The sequence below is a fragment of the Stegostoma tigrinum genome, chromosome 17, assembly GCF_030684315.1.
Source record: "Stegostoma tigrinum isolate sSteTig4 chromosome 17, sSteTig4.hap1, whole genome shotgun sequence".
NCBI lineage: Eukaryota > Metazoa > Chordata > Chondrichthyes > Orectolobiformes > Stegostomatidae > Stegostoma > Stegostoma tigrinum.
The window spans coordinates 60,451,673-60,471,937 of NC_081370.1; the positions used below are offsets into that span (position 1 = coordinate 60,451,673).

The following is a 20,265-nucleotide window of genomic DNA, read 5'->3' on the forward strand; positions in this document are numbered from 1 at the left end:
CCTTTCACATTCAAATGGTTAGTAGATGTTATGAAAAGCAAACTTTACATTACAGGTACTAGGTCAAGTGGAAATGTGTTTAAGGCAATCAGGCTAAAGTTTAGAATAAAGAGGAATCATATAGGTTTATTCCACCACAATGACCATTTTCCTCATCCCTGTTGCTATCTACGATTTTTCAAAACAAAGCAGTTGGGATGTTTTCTTCTGGGGTTAAAAACAAATTGCAAAATTTCACTCACCTGCAGGTGTGCATGCTCCATCTTGTACTCCACCAACATAGCCCGGTATCAACTTGTGACAAATATCAGGGGCACACATGTACAAAAACACCTGAAAATACAAGCACAGAACAAAAAGTGTCTTCATAATCAGCAACAAACCCATTTGAATGGACTAATTTAAGAAGATTTAATCATATCACCTGAAAGTCTTCTCAGAGTGGGCTGGGCAAGCAGAGGTGAAGGGGAGATATTAACATACTGCTTCCAAATGGCTGCACTATGAATTGGAACTGTCATTCAGATGTACCCACAATCATATGCATTCTTAAGTTTGCTGATAACAATTAATAATTGACAATTTAGTTATTTGGTAATACAGAAATTAACCATTGCAGCGAAAAGATGTTTGACATTTTGTTTCATATATCCTGATCAGTGGAAGATGAAACATCGCGAGAATTCTAATAAATAGAAAAACCAAAATTTATAATGTGGTTGAGTGCTGATTGATTAGCATGCGGATACTGATTGGTAGAGGCATTGCCAAGGAGAATGCTGATTGGCCATTGGCTGCCAGATTTCAGACAAAGCAGATTGATTCTGATTTACAAGGTGCAGAGCTGGACGAACACAGCAAGCCAAGCAGCATCAGAGGAGCAGGAAAGCTGACGTTTCATGTCCGGACCCTTCTTCAGAAATACTTCTCTGATTAGATTAGATTAGATTAGATTAGATTCCCTACAGTGTGGAAACAGGCCCTTCGGCCCAACAAGCCCACACCGCCCCTTGAAACATCCCACCCAGCATCCCATCTCCCTATAACCCACACATCCCTGAACACTATGGGCAATTTAACATGGCCAATCCACCTAGTCTGCACATCTTTGGACTGTGGGAGAAAACCGGAGCACCCGGAGGAAACCCATACAGACATGGAGAGAATGTGCAAACTCCACACAGATAGTTACCCGAGGCTGGAATCGAACCCAGGTCCCTGGCGCTGTGAGGCTGCAGTGCTAACCACTGAGCCACCGTGCTGCCCTTGCAAATGACGCTGAACACTGTTTCCACTTCTGCTGGAGGGAACATCATTGATGAAGCAGCTGAAGATGGTTGAGCCTGGAACACTATCTGGAGGAACTCCTACAGAGATGTCTTAGAAATCAGACGACTGACCTCCAATAGCCACAACCATCTTGTTGTGTGCCAGGAATGGCTCCAACCAGCAGAGAGATTTTCCCCTGATTCCCAAAGACTCTAGCTAGGGTTTCTTGATACCACTTGAAGCCTGCAATGTTTGTGGACTTCCTGTACAACAAATTGGATCCTTAGAATGCCACTTAATGCCCAATAAAATGTGCTCAAAGCAGTTGAACATCTCAGACATTTTATGTTTGGCGGTCATGGTAAGTGTACAACTGGTTATCTGGTAGTTGGCTCAATTCAAATGCAATTCTTCCGAATCAAGCGACGAAACAGCACCTCTTGTTTGATAAAGAATTCTATTCTAACCTGCAGTTGATACATTTGACATTATCAGGGCCTTCTTTATTCTTGTTTATTAAACACAGAAAGATTAAAAATAGCCCTGGTTCATCCAATGCCACTCACAGTTAATGGCTCGCAGCCTATGTTTGATGTGATGCTTTGCTGGTAAGATTAGAACTGGAATTCAGTTAAGCATACCTTCCTTGCTGTGGTCATACAATTATTGACTAGTTACTCCACAGAAGGAGGCCATTCAACCCATTCAGTCTGCGCTAACCATGTGCTATCCAATTGCACTACTAGAACCACACTCTCTGGATAAAGTTTGCAAAGTCATTTAGCAAACTACTGGTTTTAGCAATTGTAAGGCCAGTTTCCCACTGAGAGGATGGGATCAGCCGAGCAATGTTTCTTGTGAAGGCAGGGACAGAGTCACATGGAAAGTAATCACAATAATATTGTATGCTTAAATGTGCCTCATCACAACAGCCATGGAAGCCTATTTATGCATTGGATCATATTTGAAAAAAATAGCTCAATAAAAAAAACTTGCTTGTTTGAAGTAAAGGTTATATTCACGTAGATAAATGCAGGTGTCTCAGCCTTTGACTATGCAGATTTGTGTGCTGGAACTTCTGAATGCAGCTCATGCCGGGATTTCTGAGAGATTAGTTTTTACAATATATTTATATATTCCATGTTTTTTTACAGTGCATTCCTCTGCGCTCAAATGAAACAAACAGTGCTAGCAGATTTTGGCTGACTCAGTATATCCTGTGACTACAGAGACGAGGCACGTGAGGAAATGGTGTGACATTGCTGTGATTTCTCTGAGGGACAAGCTCCCCGAAGTGATGGCAGAGTCTCCATGGCAATGTTTAAAGACTCAGTGAATCAACAGTCCTTGTCCCAATTCTACTTCATCAATGTAAAAACTGGAAACAATATTTGATAGTTGTGTGTCAGAATATTTAACAATGCATTTGAAAAAAATATTTTTAAAAGCCACAGCATGTGCTCAGAAAGAAACAGTCTGTGGTTGACCAGTTCAAGCACTTCACCACATTGTAGATGACTGTGAAAAAAAACAGCACAGAGTGAAAACAGGGAGAGAGAGAGTGTGTGCCTTTGTGTGTGTTCATGCCCGTTTGTGTGTGTACGTGTGCTTCTATGTGCATGCATGTGCATACGTGTTTGTATCTATTTGTGTGTTGCTGTACATGTGGTGTGTCCAAGCTAGAGAGGAACCAATGCTTCAAGTTCTGTCCAACCATGGGGTGATGTCAACAGTCTGAACCAAGTTCTGTAATTTTGAAAGAGCTTTACAGAGGCATTATTTTCATCACACAACCTTTAGTCACTTATTGTTCCTCTTTCTCACATGCATATAGCTCTTCACAGTTGAGACCACAAAGTTGATCTGTTGCCCAGTGCTCCTAACCTACAAACTTGACAGAGGATCTCTTGCTTCAGAGATAGCAGGAATTGCAGATGCTGGAGAATCTGGACAACAAGGTGTAGAGCAGGATGAACACAGCAGGCCAGGCAGTGTCAGAGGAGCAGGAAAGCTGATGTTTTGGGTCTGGACGCTTCTTCAGAAAATGACTTTCTGAAGAAGGGCCCAGACGTAAAATGTCAGCTTTCCTACTCCTCTGATGCTGCTTGGCCTGCTGTGTTTATCCAGCTTTACACCTTGTTGTCTCAGATTCTCCAGCATCAGCAGTTCCTACTATCTTTGTATTTCAGGAAACTACTTTTAGCAGAGCAGGTATATGGATTTTTGACCTGTCAAGTGGAAACCAGCTGGAGGAAGTGTTCAAGATAACAAAGTGTGGAGCTGGATGAACACAGCAGGCCAAGCAGCATCTCAGAAGCACAAAAGCTGACGTTTCGGACCTAGACCCTTCATCCGATGAAGGGTCTAGGCCCGAAACGTCAGCTTTTGTGCTCCTGAGATGCTGCTTGGCCTGCTGTGTTCATCCAGCTCCACACTTTGTTATCTTGGATTCTCCAGCACCTGCAGTTCCCATTATCACGGAGGAAGTGTTCACTTGGCCTCTTAAGAATTAAAAGTGACCAGTAACAAAGCTGATTAAACAGAAACATCAAAACCTTGAGAATTCAAAAAGCAACTAAAATATTCCATATTGCTGATGACTGAAGACACCAATTAAACAACTGTGGTCTCATTTAAAAACTTTACAACTCAAAAACACTGTAAGGACTTTAAAATGCATGTATATTTTATCTTCCTTCTGTACTGGACATAATCTTGACTTTGTGCCTGGAGGTGTTTAACTTTATTTCTTTATCATTTTTTCTTGGGTTGAGCAGATAGTAAAATTGCTCTTTCTTTCATTCAAGAAATCCTTGTAATTGGCTCCTTACTGATTCGGTATCAGCATTGGGTAACTGCAGTTTTAGTTCAGCAAGGTTTAGCCTTGTGCTATAAATAACAAATTTTTGTTGCAATCAACCAAAGAGGTTGAAAGAAGGTAATCGATTCTTCCCTCCTCACCTGGTTGTAACAGCTTTTGGGTGGCCAACATCCAGGTTTGCACTAACAAGTAGCATGGAATACCACTCAGGTGCTAGGCAATGACTGTCTCTAACCAACAACATCCCTTGACGTTCAATGGTATTGGCATTGCTGAATTTCCCACTGTCAAATCCGGAGAGTTACCATTGACCGAAAATCTGAACTGAACCAAAGCAGCCAATAAAATACTGTGACTACAATACCAAGTCAGAGGCTAGGAATTCTGTGGCGACTAACTCACTACCTACCTCCCTAGTGCTTATCTGTTATCTGCAAGGCACAAGTCGGGAGTAAGATAGATTACTCTCCATTTGCCTGGATGCCTGCAGCTCTAACAATACTCAAGAAGCTTGACACCAACGAGAATAAAGCACCTGCCATGACTAACACACCATTTACGAACAACATTTACTCCCTCTACCACCAATGCATAGTAGCAATTGTATGGGCTGTCTACAAGATGCAGTGAAGTGACTCACCTAGGATACATGAACATCACTTTCCAAACTTGCAACCTCTAAGATCTAGAAGGACTTGGGCAGCAGATGCATGGAAACACATCCCCCTGTGAGTTCCTGTCCAAGTTATATACATTCTTGACTTGCGGTATATACCATTCCATCACCGTTACTAGGTCAAAATCCTGAAACTCCCTCCCGAACAGCACTGTGGAAGTACCTACATCTCAAAGACAGCAGCAGTTCAAGAAAGCAGCACACCAGCACCTGCTGCAGGGCAATTAGGGGTGGGCACTAAATGCTGACACATCCAGTGATTCCCACTTTTCATGAATGAATTAAAACAAAGATAAATATCAACCCCATTGCTTTGTGTTGGGAGTCACATATAAGCCAGACTAACAAGAATGGCACCCGGCGTTTTACAACAGCTTGATAGCTTCATGGGTACCATCAGTGAGACTCAGTTTGAATTTTAAATGTATCTAATTATTAAATATAAAATCCCTGTGCACCGTGATAGGATCTGAACACATGAACTCACTACTATTAGTCCAATAATAAGCCCACTACAGCTGCAGGCATATGCTATTGAGTCTTTTTTGTTTCTTCAAAAGTAAAGATATTCTGCACAGGTTTAAGTAATTAAATTCTGTATTAGCAGTAATCTTACTGCGAGGTGGTACAGGCAGGCACCATGGCGTCATTTAAGATGTATCTAGACAGATACATGAATGGGCAGGGAGCAGTGGGATACAGATCCTTGGAAAATAGGCAACAGGGTTAGATAGAGAATCTGGATCAGCACAGGCTTGGAGGGCCGAAGGGCCTGTTCCTATGCTGTAATTTTCTTTGTTCTTTGTTCTAACATGTTTTCAAGCTCCCTGGAGATGTTATTACAAAATCCGTGCTTCAAAAGTCCTTTGCATCTCCTCCATCCCTTTAAAGTCACAGTCTTACTAAGGTTGTCTTTTAATTAAATGTTAAACAGGGAAGTAAAGAACTGTCTCTTATCCCACCCACAAGTCATTCATTTTCCACTGAACAGGAGAGCCTGATTTGGTCAGGGCATCAAAAAAGAATTAATGGGTTAGATTTTCTGCTCACTGGTAGGTGGAGTAAGCAAATCCTGCAAAGGCTAATTGGAAAACTGTTCTGTATCTTGGTTACTCTCTGTAGAATTGTACATGTCAGTTCTTCCTGAACTGTGGGTTGTGACGATACAATGGCTTTAAGAGGTGTATTTTGTTCTGGCTTTTCTGTGAAGAAAGGTTGAAACAGAGAACTGAGCAGTCTGCTTCAAAGATCAATAAAGTAAACAGCTTGTGAGGTCTTGGGGAGGTTCTTTTATAAAGTTGGAACAATAGAAGCAGCCTGAATGGGTGGGGTCAAACTCCTGCAGAACCATGGTTTTTAGTTTTAGTTTTCAGCAGTTGCTGGAGTCTTGAAGCTGGATATAGAAGCCCTTATTCCCCTCTCTGTTATAGCTAAAAAACTGGAGTTCTGTTCCTGCTGCTAGGATTGCATCTGAGACAATCTATTTTACTGAATTTGCTTTTGTCAATGGTGTCTTTATGGCATGTTACTATATTGGAACTGTTCGTTAGTATCTATTGTTCTGTTAAGCATTTCGATAGTTCCAGGTAAGCCAGTCCTTTCATTTATATTTTGTCTGTATTTTAATTAAAGCATATGAATAAAGTATGTTTTATTTCAAGCTTAATAGTTTGGCCAATCGAATTGCATCCAGAACACAACACCTTACATTCACCATTAAATAAAAAAAAAATTAGGGTCAAAGCTATCTTCTTAATATATTTTGAGGGTGTTTGGTCTGGTCCATAAGAGGGCCATGACCTTTTGAGTAAATTTCAAGGCTACGTGGTGGCCGTGGCGATGGCATGGAATGTTAGGAGTCGTGAGGCTCCTTTAAATCATGGCACTTTTCCTATTGGTGTGTGTGGCCGACAGGATAGTTTTTTTAAGGCCTGGATTGCTGCTGTGTAAGAAAGTTTGTGAAAAGCTTTTTGTTTGTACTTTGCAAAAGTTTAAGCAATGCCTGTCGCACTGAACTTACACCTGCAATCACTTACTGAAGCTGTGCCCCTCCCATCCCAAAGCCCAATTCCTCACTCCTACTCAAAAGTAGCATTAATGAACTTTTTGCATTAATTGATCATGAGTTTATGAATGAGACTTCAGAATCCATTTTTTTAATTAACTGATTTAAACTCTACCAGCTGCTGTGGCTGAATTTGAACCCATACCTCCAGAGATTTGGTGACAACATTACCGCAAAGTCACAAGGGCACACATGAAACTAGAGGTGATAAAATTAAGCCACATGATGAAAAGGTATGGACAGCTCTTGACTGTATGACCATTCAAATGAGCTGGGCACAAACAGACAAACAGTAACTTACTTGAAAACAGACCCAGGCTGTGTAGATTTTTGCCGCTGTCCAGCTGAATGATGGAGCACGGCTCCAGGTGTCACTGACACTTGACTTTCCAGAGTACAGGTCAATGACAGGACCAGAGAGAGCACACTTGTACTGATCACAGGACATCACAAAGTAGAACACAATCATTGGAGCACAGAGGAGAAGAAAGAAGACAGATACAAGGGAAAACCAATCCACCTCCCTAAAGAGAAAGCACAGGCAGCTGTTAGAATTGTTTAAAGTTGAAAAGTAATTTGAAAATTATCAAATAATAACAAGAAATCAGATAAATCAGTAAGATTTCACAATGTGTGTACATTATTGGCCTCAATGCTCCCAGCTGGGTGTAGGAAAATCCAAGTTTGATTGGAGCCGCCTGGTAGTGCTTGACTCCAGTATATACCAGGCACTAATACGCTGTCACTTTGTCAGTCTGGAAATCTATTGTTCAGAAATTCATTGAGCAGGTTCCTTGTATCTCCCAGAAACTTCCCCAGTCTGGAATGCTTTGGAATTAGTCATTTCTGGAATTTTAGAATTTTCTAGATGATAAAATAATGCCAAAACGCCTAATCACAAATGCATGAACCAGAAAAAAGTGACACCGCATGACAAGGAACTGATAAAAATTGATTTATTTATCCAAATGTGGTATCTATCATGTTTGTGCTCTCAAAGGGCCATACGAAAATGATGCTGGGAGATGCGTGGGATCATGGGATCATAGAATCCCCACAGCATGGAAGGAGGCCATTCAGCCCATTGAGTCCACACTGACCCTGCAAAGAGCAACTTGTCCAGACTGACTTCCCCTACCTTAAACCTGTAATCTTTATTTCCTATGGCTAACCCACCCAGCCTACACATCCCGGGTCCTAACCAGTGCTAACCACTGAGCCAGTGTTACTGGAATTACAACCATCCAGGCAAGTGGGGACTGTTCCATCAAACTCCTGACATGTGCCTTGTACAAGTCACATGCAGAACAGATTTCCTTTCTCGAATGACATCACTGAACCAGGTGGATTTTTACAAGAATGGATCATAATTATGAGTTTCTGAATGAGACGATCTTCACACTCGTAATCTTTGATGAACTGAACGACATGGGATCATGAGTCTGATGTGGGTCATGCAGTAACAATTGTGGCATGGTTAATCTTGGTTGCCAAAAAATTTGAACAGGTATGCAGGTTTTCTGCCATTCATTTTTTTCAATATGCTTCATGAAGAATGAATTAGTTGGGAGTTCAGTTTTGATTTGACACAGATAAGCTTATGGTAGCAAACCCCCACACAGCACCAGTCCTAAATTTAATATTTCGTGAACAACCTGCTCAGAGATGTTATTACACACCTCTGGGATCTGAACACAGGTTTTCTGGTTCAGAGGCAGGAATACTACCACTGTGCCACAAGAACCCTGGTGTCCTTAATAATGCTTGTCCTTTCTGTTCATTTTCTTACCAGGCTCTGCCCCATTGCCCCAGTTGTTCCTTTTCACTAGGACCAACTCCATTTGCAGAATTCTTGTTTTGCCTTTTAATAGCGTCAAAGGATTGTGTGGCAGTCATGGTGTCCTGAAACAAAAGGGAAGATTATTATTAATTGTCTTTATTATTTACAACAAAAGCAATGAATGTTGGAGAAACTCTACAGGTGAGACAGCATCTGTGGAGAGAGAAAAACAGTTGACATTTCAGGTCCAGTGACCTTCTCAAGAATACTGTTCTGGAAAACAGTCACCTCACCCAAAACATTAACTCTGCTTTCTCTCTCCACAGATGCTGCCAGACCTGCTAAGTTTCTCCAGCTTTTTGTGTTTTTGTTTTGGAATTCTAGCATCTGCAGTTCTTTTTTGTAATAAAACTGACAGCCCTGTGGTGTAAACAGGTTACTGTGACTGCCACTTTGATGGGTGTCATCTGACAGGGAACTATAGCAGATGACAGTCTTTGAGTAACCAATATAAAAAATTCTGCAGAAAGTTCTCAGTGAAACCCAAGACTTAACTTCATCCATTTGACAAAGTGAAAAAAGAAATCAAAATGTTTCAGCACTTTAACGATAATGAAATCAGCATAAATACTGACGTTATACCCTTTGCAAGATTGATATTTGTGCTGTATTCATGTAGCTATGAGCAGTCATTCACTTCATGAAGCAGTGTACTCCCCTTTTCAAACTGGAAGGCCTCCTATTGAGCAGCACATGCATTATCTTCAACTGGGCAGCAAACTGACTGCCTGAACTATTAATTGGCCAATTTGGGGAAATTCACCGTTGAGTAAAGGCTTAGCCTCTGGGGGTCTTCTGAGACCCCCTCTTCGACCCTGACAGTGGGGGCTTGAGGGCAGGGGGAATCATCTAAAGTCGGAGCAGGAGCAGGCCATTTGGCCCTTTGAGTCTGCTCCACTGCACAATATGATCATGGCTGACCATTCAACCCAGTCCTCATTCCCTCTTTTTTCCTATATCCTTTGATCCCTTTCACCCCAAGTGCTATATCCGACAGGAAAATCCTGCTCCACGTCCGGGTGTGCACCATGCCTGACTTGGCCCAAGCATCTATCACAGAAGAATGCTGAAAATCTAAAGACAAAGCCTTGATGTGCACAGCCACTGCTAATGAAACCTGATCTTCCCGGCAACGCTTCAGACACAAGGCACAACATCAAAAAGTCAAGATCCCGAATTACTGCCAGTGAACAAATTTACTTAGGCAGCGATACTGAAGCAACTACACTTAAAAAAAAACCAGAAGCTGCTGGAGAAACTCAGCTGGCCTGGCAGCATCTGTGGAGACAGAAACCGAGTTAATGATTTGAGTCCTCTTCAACAGAACTGGCTAGGAATTAAGTGATGCCAACATTCTTCAGAGTTAATTTCTTGGGGCAACCTGGTGCCCTGAGACGAAATGACAAGACTATCAGTCCTGAGGCATGCTCGTTGCCTCACCAGCCATCATACCTCCCGCCCTCACCAGTGAATTGGGCAGTGATGGGTCTGGCGAGCGAGGCAGACAAAGAGGTGGCAAAAATGGGTGTATCACACCCAATTCCAGCTCTGGCAGGAAATGAGGTAAGGGAAATGAGGGGCGAGTCTCGTAGAAACCAACAAAATTGTTAACAGAACTAGACAGGTAAAGGGAAGCAATGGCCTAGTGGTATTATCGGTGAACTGTCAATCCAGGTAATGTTCTGCGGACCCCGGTTCAAGTCCAGCCTCAGCACATAGTGGAATTTGAATTCAATAAAAATCTGAAATTAAGACCATGAAACCACTGATTGTTGGAAAAGTCCATCTGGTTCACTAATGTCCTTTAGGGAAGGAAACTGTCATCCTTACCTAGCCTGATCTACATGTGGCTCCAGACCCACAGCAATGTGGTTGACTCTCAGCTGCCCTTTGGGGCCATTAGGGATAGGCAATAACTGCCAACTGAGCGAGCGATGTTCTCATCACTTGAATAAATAGGGTTAAAAAAAACAAATGTACTAAGGATGTTCCTGATGTCCATGGAGTCCAGAACCAGTTTAAGGATTTGGGACAGGCCATTCAGACTGAGATGATGATACATTTCAGAGAATGGGAGGTGACCCTACGGAATTCTCCGCCACAGAAAGCAGTTGGGTCACAGAATCATGGAAGCCAAGAGTACAGAAAAAGGTCCTTCAGCCCATCAAAGTCCATGCACCTATTATTCTGAACCCAAACTGAAGTTAAAGCGAGGGGTACGGTGAGAAAGCAGGAACGTGGGAAATTGGGCTCAAAGACCCGAAGAACCTACTTGTGTTTATATTTTCTAAACGCTGACAAACTTGTTGTCTCTCAGTGACTCATTTGCAAACAAGAGATCAGGTTCCTCCCTGAAGAAAGGGCGGGAATGGAAGAGTAATGCTGTGTTCCACCCATCAGCAGATTTTACATCAGCATTCAGGTGACAATATCCTCATCAATTCAAAATCACTACTCAAATGCAAAGTTGGCCTGCTTTTGTGCTCCTGAGATGCTGCTTGGCCTGCTGTGTTCATCCAGCCTCACACTTTATTATCTTGGATTCTCCAGCATCTGCAGTTCCCGTTATCTCTGCTTGTGCAGTGTTGGTTCCCTCTGTTATTTCTCCCAAGCCATTGAACCATTTTGGTTGCTGTCGGAGGCTCCGGTTAATAGCCGAGGCTAGAATGTAAACTCAGTAACCATGGGCGAAACTCCAATGGAGGTGTCAGGGGCCTTGTCTACTTTAAGATAAGCAGTAAGAAATCGGTGCTGCTTCTTTCAGGGAAGCCCTGCAAAATCTCACTGCGATCAGGCACTGACATGGCCTCTACAAGATCCCAGGGGTGTGGTGGGGTCGGTAGAGGAGTGGGGGGGGGGGGGGGGGGGTGCAGTTGGTGGATGGGATTCTTAACCAGGGTGAGCAGCCTGGCCAATCAGATCCAGCCACCCTTGTCCTTGGCTGTGCTACTGGTGGAAGATCAACCCCTAACTCAGCCTTCAGTTGGGTCCCAGCATTCTGGAGGGTCCACATCTAAAATAAATGATTTATCCAAGGTGTGGGTTTGTTACTGGCTGGGGATCATGATTAAGGAGGAAGGATTGGAAGCAAGGATGGGCAAGGGGCTCACTCCCTTTGGGCCCCCCTTAGCCTCCAGCCTGTTGATCAGGAACCAAATCACCATTCAGCAGCACCCCACTTCCCCAAGATGAGGAACAGCTTGCACAGGTTAATGTGTCAGACCAGGCCACTTGGCACCATAGTCATTGACAGCTGGATTGATCCCAGCAGTAGTAAACTGAGGTCACTTGGGGTGAGGTGGGGTCGGAAGAGTGACTCTAAGGTCTCACGCCAGAACTTCATTCAGGTGGCGGAGGAAAGGCTTTTGAGTTTGGATATCCCTCTTTTGCTCCCTCTAGGAAGCCATGATTTGGAGGTGCCGGTACTGAACTGGGGCGGACAAGGTCAAAAATTACACACAAGGTTACAGTCTAACAGACACAAACTTTCAGAGTCTCACTCCTTCTTCAGGTGTCAGTGAGAGAGGCAGCATCAGACACAGAATTTATAGGCAAAAGATCAAAGGGTCACAGAACTGACTCAAACGTGTTGAACAAACCCAAGACAGCTGTTAAATCTTTAATCAGTGAGAAAAGATTAATATGCAAATTCAACAATTTCTTTTAACTCACTGCCCCAAGGTAACTAAAGGTTTCATCAGTTCCCCCAGACATCCCATGTCAGGCAATGCATTTTGGGTGTGAGGCCCTGTTGAGAATCTGGCTGTGTATCAGACTGGTTTTATTTCCAAAGTAGGAATTTATAAAATGCTATATTGAAAGTCTATAAATTGTGTGCATTTTGAACAAAATGGAATGTACCTGCAATTACAACTCTGCACATGCAAATTCACCCCGTAAGATTTATTGATGTGCATAAGAAAGACAGAGATGTGTGTGTGCACGCACGTGAGAGAGTGAGCGAGAGACAGTGAGAGAGTGAGAGAGTGTGACAGAGCAGACTTCCCATCAGACTTACCATGGTCTACTCTTTAGAATCAGTCTCATTCTTTGACACACACATCTCTATCACGGGCGGACACCTCACTGCCTCACTGTACCACATGCTTACGGATAACCTCACAATGCTGCACTTCTCTAGCTTCCACCCTAAACATTTTAACAAACAGCAAACACCTATGGACAAGTGCTATGCATACACAGGATCTGTTCAGATGAGGAGGAACATGACAGGCACCTGAAGGTGCTGAAGGACGCCCTCATACGAACAAGATATGAAGCTTATTCATCAACTGCCAGTTCAGACATGCTGCAGCAAAAAGCCATAATGACCTCCTCAGAAGACAGACACGGGATACGGCTGATAGGATACCCTTCATCATCCAGTACTTCCCAGGAGCAGAGAAACTACGCCATGTTCCTTGCAGCCTTCAACAGGTCATCAGTGACAATGAGCACCTCATCAAGATCAGCCCCACGCCTCCACCTCTTGCCTTCAAACAGCTTCCAAACCTTAAATACACCACTGTACGCAGCAAACGACCCAGCCTTCAGGACAACATTGACCATGACACCTCACAACCCTGTCACAGCAACCTCTGCAAGACATGTCAGATCATCAACATCACACATGGGAGCACCACCCACCAAGTACACGGCAGATACACTGTCTATATCATACGGTGCAGGCAAGGATGTCCCAAAACATAGTATATTAGCGAGGCCATGCAGATGCCATGACAACAACTGAATGGACACTGTGCAACAGTCGCCAGGCAGGCATTTCCTCTCCCAGTCGGGGAACACTTCAGTGGTCATGGACATTCAGCCTGGCATCTTTGGGTAAATGTCCTCCAAGGCAGACTGACTTCGGGATGCACAACACAGAATCACTGACCAGAAGCTGATAGCCACGTTCAGTACCCATCAGGATGGCCCCAACTGGGATCTTTGGTTCATGTGGCACTACAGGTGACCCCACCACACTATACACACAAACAAGCACACATGCACATATAAATCTTTCGGGTGAATTTGCGTTTGCAGATTTGTAATTGCAGATACATGTTATTTTGTTCAAAAAGCACACGATTTGTAAACAGTCAATGCGGTGTTTTATAAATTCCTACTTTGGAAATAAATCCAGTCTGACTCTAAGTTGATACACAGCCAGATTCTAAACATGGCCTCACATCTAAAATGCATTGTCTGACCTGGGATGTCATCTCTAGTCTACTGAGATAACTGAAAAAACCTTTAGTTATCTCGGTGATTTCTTTCAACTCAGTGAATTGATTAAATAAGTTCATCAGTTCTATGACCCTCTGATCTTTTACGAATAAATTCTGTATCTGATGCCACCTCTTGAACTGTCACCTGAAGGAGCGAGACCCCGAAAGCTTGTGTCTTCACATAAACCTGTTGGACTATAACCTGGTGTTGTGAGATTTTTGATCTTGTCCTTCTGGGAAGGGAAGATTCTGGTCTGTCCATGGGTTCAGCCCTGCAGTCGCTCTTCGCTCAGTGTTTTAAAGCTCAGAGTTCACTAATCAGGACTGTTTTGAAATGATAAGAGCTTCAAATAGGAACTGTCTAGTAAGGTCAAAGGTTTTATTTAATCATATGCACACAAGTCTTCTGATTGCAACATACCACATCATTATCACATTTAGAATAGAAGGCACTATTCTTTCAAATAGAAGGCACTCTCCTTGTTATGACAGATGAAATACGATCAAAGTTCCTCAAGGCATGGCAAGAAGAAAAGAATCTGGTGATGTGAGCTGCAAAATGGCTTACAATTAAAGTGTGGTAACTTTATGCACAAAGGGCTGTTAATGGGATTAATTTCTTTTGTGTTTTATTTTATTTATGCTGACAGCCTAAGGCGGCCTTATTCCCATCTCAAACACAGCGTTGCACTTCATTTGGTAATTTGTTTTTACTGGGCTGGCAAGAAACCGCAGGCAAGGCATAAAAAGTGTATGATACTAGCATAAGATTACAAGACCTACACAACTCATTTATATTAGCATTAAGAGATCACAAGGTGCAGAGCTGGATGAACACAGCAAGCCAGGCAGCATCAGAGGAGCTGGAAGGCTGATGTTTCGGGCCTAGACCATTCTTCAGAAAATCAGAAGAAGGGTCTAGGCCTGAAACGTCAGCCTTCCAGCTCCTTTGATGCAGCTTGGCCCACTGTGTTCATCCAGTTCTACACCTTGTGATCCCAGATTCCCCAGCTTCTGCAGTTCCTACTATCTCATTTATATAACAGCCTTAATATGAGAAAACATCCCAAAGGGTTTTACAGGAGCATTATAAAACAAAATATAAGACTTCAAAAGTAATTCATTTGATGCAAAACACATGGCAGAGGCACTATGCGAATGCTAATTTGTTCAATTGCTACAGGTATTAGAACCAGTTACCACTGATGGTAGTGAAAAGCTAGATGTTCTTACAGTTTAATATTGCTACCTTTCAGCTCAAGGGTCAACTCAAAACGAACTGCACTCATCATATTTTCCCCTCACCCAGATCTGGGCCAACTAGAATATTAATGTGGTTAACTCAGCATGGTTGTTAAATCTTAAGTGTCTTCTGGGATGGGCAACGCCCACATCTCACGACTGAATAAAAACCTACTTTACATCAAACCGATGATATGTAAACATGTCTCTCTCTCTCACACACACACACACACACACACACACACTATATACACACACACACACACACACACACACACACACACACACACAGTAACATGAAAGGAATACTCTGCACGTGCCACTTTCTGGGCTGTAGAAATTTCATAGCCAGGCCTACAGACACAATGAATGTAACAAAAGCACATGGGATACAAACACAGACAAACAGCATGTATTTCTCTGAAACAGACCGCTTGGCCGCCCAACTTGATCCCACCTTCTAGCATTTGGCCTGTAGTCTTTCAGGTTGCGGCACTTGAGGGGCAAATTGAGACATTTCTGAAATGAGTTGAGAGTTTTCTGCCTTCAATACCCTTTCAGGCAGTGAGCAACGGAACCAAACACCCTCTGGGTGAAAAAGAAACCTTTCCATCCATCAGTTTAAATCAATGACCCCTGTCCACCCCCCAACTGCGATCATTGATCTCTTTACTATGGTGACTGGGTACTTTCATCCACTCCACCCCTCACAACCTCAGATACCTTTACCCTCTCTGCTCCTCTAAGGAGCACAAGCACAATCTACCCATCACTGCCCAGAGAACCTGACCTTCATATACAGCATCAGAACAATCACAAACATTAGCAAGAATCACTTCTGACAGAAGTTCCAGGAGATCGTAAGAATCATCTCTCTTAGTGATGTTTACAGACATCAAAACAAAGGGGAAGGACACTTCTGACACAACCCAAGTAAGGAACAGAATGAGGAACCACTGTAAGTGGTTACAGTCTGACATACACTGCCTGAGACTATGCTATAATGCAGGTTAAACCAAAGCAATCACAGGGAATTAAGTGATAATGGGAACTGCAGATGCTGGAGAATCCAAGATAATAAAATGTGAGGCTGGATGAACACAGCAGGCCCAGCAGCATCCCAGGTGCTCCTGAGATGCTGCTGGGCCTGCTGTGTTCATCCAGCCTCACATTTTATTAACAGGGAATTAAGTGGCTATCTGAAAAGGAGGAATATGAAATGTTACAGGGAGAAAGTATGAGAAATGACCTAAGTGAAATGCTCATTTGAAGAGCTGGTGCAGACACGATGGGCTGAATAGCCTCCATCAGGGAAGTAATAATTCTGTGATTCACACAAATCCCTTCAAGTGTGATTGCCTGACAGCTCTCATGGGCTAGAATTCCTACATCTCAATTGTCATGACTGCTCAAGGAGCAGTTGCTGCTTGATAGCACTGTTGATAACACTTCCATTACGTTACTGATGATTGAGAGTGGACTGATTGGGCTGTAATTGGCCAGATTGAGATTGTCCTGCTTTTTGTGTACAGGACACACATGCGAAATTTTCAACTTTGTTGTGTAAATGCCAGTGTTATGGCAGCTCCAGTCGAGCTTGGCTGGAGTAGTGGAAAGTTCTGGAGCCCGAGTCTTCAGTATTATTGCCAGAATGTTGTCAGGGCCTATATCCTTTGTACTACTCAGTGCTTCCAACCATTTCTTGATATCATGTGGAGCAAATCGAATTGATTGAAAGTCGGGTATCTGCAGTGCTGGGGTCCACTGGAGGAGGCCAATTTGGATCACCTTGACAGTCCTGGCTGAAGACAGCTGGGAAAACCTCATCCTTACCTTTTGCACTGATGTGCCACACTCTTTTATCATTGAGGAAGGACATAATTGTGGCCCCTCCTCCTGTAATGAACTGTTCAATTGTCCACCACCATTCACGGCTGGATGTGTCAGACTGATCTGCTGGTTGTGCAATCACCAAGCTCTGTCTATCACTTGCTGCTAATGCTGTTTGGCATGCAAGTAGTCCTGTTTGGTAGCTGCACCAGGCTAACACTTCATTTTCAGATATTTCTGGTGCAGCTCCTGGCATGGCTTCTTGCATTCACCAAGGAACCAGGATTGATTCTTTTGTTGGATGGCAATGGCTGAGTTCGGGGGGTGGGGGGGGAGCTGGGGATATGCTGGGCCATGAGGTTACAGATTGCGCCAGAGCACTATTCTACAACCGTTGGTGGCCCACAGAGCCCCATGGATGCTCAGTCTTCAGTTGCTGGATCTGTTTGGTCTGTCCCATTTAGCACAGTAAAAATACCACAAGAAGGGAATTCTCAATGTGAAGGCTGGACTTTGTCTCCACAAGGACTGTTCAGTGGTCACTCTTATTGATACTTTCACGGACAGATGCACCTGCAGTCAGCATATTGCTAAGGATAAGGTCAAATATCTTTTTCCCACTTGTTGGTTCCCTCCCCACCTGCTACAGACCCAGTCGAGCAGCTATATCCTTTAGGAACTAACCAGCTCATTCAGTAGTAGTGCTACTGAATGACTCTTGTTGATGGAAATTGAAAGAGACTCAGAAAACATTCTGTGCTCTTGCCATCCTCAGCACTTTCTCCAAATGCTACTCATTATGGAGGAGTACTGATTCATCAGCTAAAGGAGGATGGTGTGTGGTAATCAGCAGGAGACTTCCTTTCCAATGTTTAACTTGAAGCCATGAGGCTTCAGGGAGTCCAGAGTCAATGTTGAAAACTCAGACAGCAACTCTCTCCTGACTAAAATACTGTCACTGCCTCTGCTGGGAGTGTCATGCTAATGGGTCAGGAAGAATCCAGGGATGGTGATGGTGGGGTCTGGGACACAGTCTGTAACATATGATTTCTTGACTGACTATAATAGGATGTTGCTTGAAAAGTCTGTGAGACAAGTCTCCCAATTTTTGCACTAGTCCCCAGATGTTAGTGAGGATGACTTTGAGGGGTTAATAGGGCTGTTTCTGCCATTGTCTTTTCCAGTGCCTAGGTCGATTCCAGACAGTCTATAAGGTTTCATTTCTCTCTTGAGAGATCGTAATGATTGATATAACTGAATAGTTTGCTCAGCCATTTCAGAGGGTTGTTTGGAGTCACCCACTTTGCTGTAGGTCTGGAGTCACTTGTAGGCCAGACCAGGTAAGGATGGCAGATTTCCTTCCCCAAGGGGTATTACTGAGCTAGATGACTGTTTTTTCTAACAATGGTTTCACGGTCATCAGTAGATTCTTAATTCCAGATATTTTTTATTGAATTCAAATTTCACCACCTACCATGACGGGATTTAAGCCAGGACATGAGCTGAGTTTCTGGATTAATAGTCTCATCATAATAATGCCACTTGGCCATCATTTCCGCTTTGGGTATTGGCCCACCCTTATGAAAAACAACTGTCAAAGTCAGATTGCAACATTTTGATCATAATTACATCCTTGAGCTTGGCAATCTTTGCTAACACCTTCATATTGACTCTAAACCTCTCACAGCTTCATGTTGAGCAAACCTTCAGTCACCAATCATGAATTATATTTGCCCCTTTCAAATTCACCTTACTTCACCACGTTCGCAATTTCTTTTCCAGTGACATTGCACCACATCAATAATCTGCCTGCCATTTCTTCCACAACCTGTTCAATTTCTTCAGAGTCCTGTTAATGCCTTCAAATTGTTCCACAGTCATCACCTTCCTCACCCACTGTTGTTGGTATTCTGTGTGTTAATTTAAAACCAGGAAACACATTCATTTCACAGCACAGCTGTATGAGTCTGCAATGCATTATAAAGCCACTATGGTTTCAAAACTGAAGTGAAAAGTGCCCAAAAGTGTTCACAGTCTGCAGGGTAATGCCCTGAAATGCAGGTTCCTGCACACCTTAAAACTGCTGGCAGGAAGAGAGATTTCAGTCATAGAATTAGAACTGCACCGTACAGAAACAGAACTCGTTTGGTTCAACTCGTCCAACCTGATATCTTCAGCAAATCTAGTCATATTTGCCAGAATTTGGCCTATTCCTCTAAACCCTTTCTATTCATGTACCCAACTGGATGCCTTTTAAATGTTGTTAAAGTACCAGCCTCTACCACCACCTCCGCACACACACCACACTCTGTGAAAAACCTGCACTTTAGGCCCCTTTTAAATCTTTCCCCTCTCGCTAAACCTTTTGGACATCGCCACCTCTGGCAAAATACCTTGTCTATTTACTCTATCCATGCTCCTCATGATTTTATAAGCTTCTGTAAGGTCACCTCTCAGTGTTTGATGCTCCAGGGAAAATAGGCCCACTCTATTCAGCCTATTTCTGTAGCTCAAACCTTCCAACCCTGGTAACATCTTTGTAACTCCTTTCTGAACCCTTTCAAGCTTCAAACATCCTTCCTACATCAGAGAGACCAGAATTGCACACAATATTCCAAAAGCGGCCAGATCAATGTCCTGTACAACCACAACATGACCTCCCAACTGCTATACTCAATGCACTGACCAATAAAGGCAAGTATACCAAACACCTTCTTCACTAACCTACCTGCGATTCTACTTCCAAGGAACTGTGAACCTGCACTGCAAGGTCTCTTTGTTCAGCAACACTCCCCAAGACTTTACCATTAAGTGTATAAGTCCTGCCCTGATTTGCCTTTCCAAAATGCAGCACCTCACATTCATCTAAACTAAATTCCATCGGCCACTCCTCGGTCCATTGGCCCATGTGAGGTAACCTTCTTTGCTGCCCACTATACCTCCAATTTTGGAGCATCTGCAAACCTACTAACCATGCCTCCTACGTTCACATCCATATCATTACTTAAACGATGAAAAGCAATGGACCCAGCAATGATCCTTGTGGCACACTGCTGGTCACGGGTTTCCAGTCTGAAAAGCACTCAGTCTTCTATCTTCAAGGGAGTTCTGTATCCAAATAGCTAGTTCTCCCTGTATTCCATGAGATCTAACCTTGCTAACTAGTCTACCATGAGGAAATACCTTACTGAAGTCCACATAGATCAAGTCCACTGCTCTGCCCTCAACAGTACTCTTCGTTATTTCTTCAAAAAACTCAATCGAGCTAACGAGACATGTTTTCCCCTGCAC

The 20,265-nt window shown here is 43.2% G+C and overlaps 1 protein-coding gene across 7 annotated transcripts in view; it reads right to left on the reverse strand.

Annotated features, from left to right (window-relative positions):
- dhcr7 (7-dehydrocholesterol reductase) overlaps positions 1-20,265 on the reverse strand; it is a 49,745-nt gene that overhangs the window by 27,335 nt on the left and 2,145 nt on the right. For all 7 annotated transcript variants that reach the window (XM_048545557.2, XM_059652196.1, XM_048545555.2 and 4 more), the window contains exons 2-4: positions 8,621-8,733; positions 7,133-7,355; positions 243-333 (exon numbers count right to left, since the gene is read on the reverse strand). In XM_048545557.2, coding sequence (XP_048401514.1) covers positions 243-333; positions 7,133-7,355; positions 8,621-8,727 — 421 coding nt within the window. In that variant the 5' untranslated portion in view covers positions 8,728-8,733. The remainder of the gene's footprint in view (positions 1-242; positions 334-7,132; positions 7,356-8,620; positions 8,734-20,265) is intronic.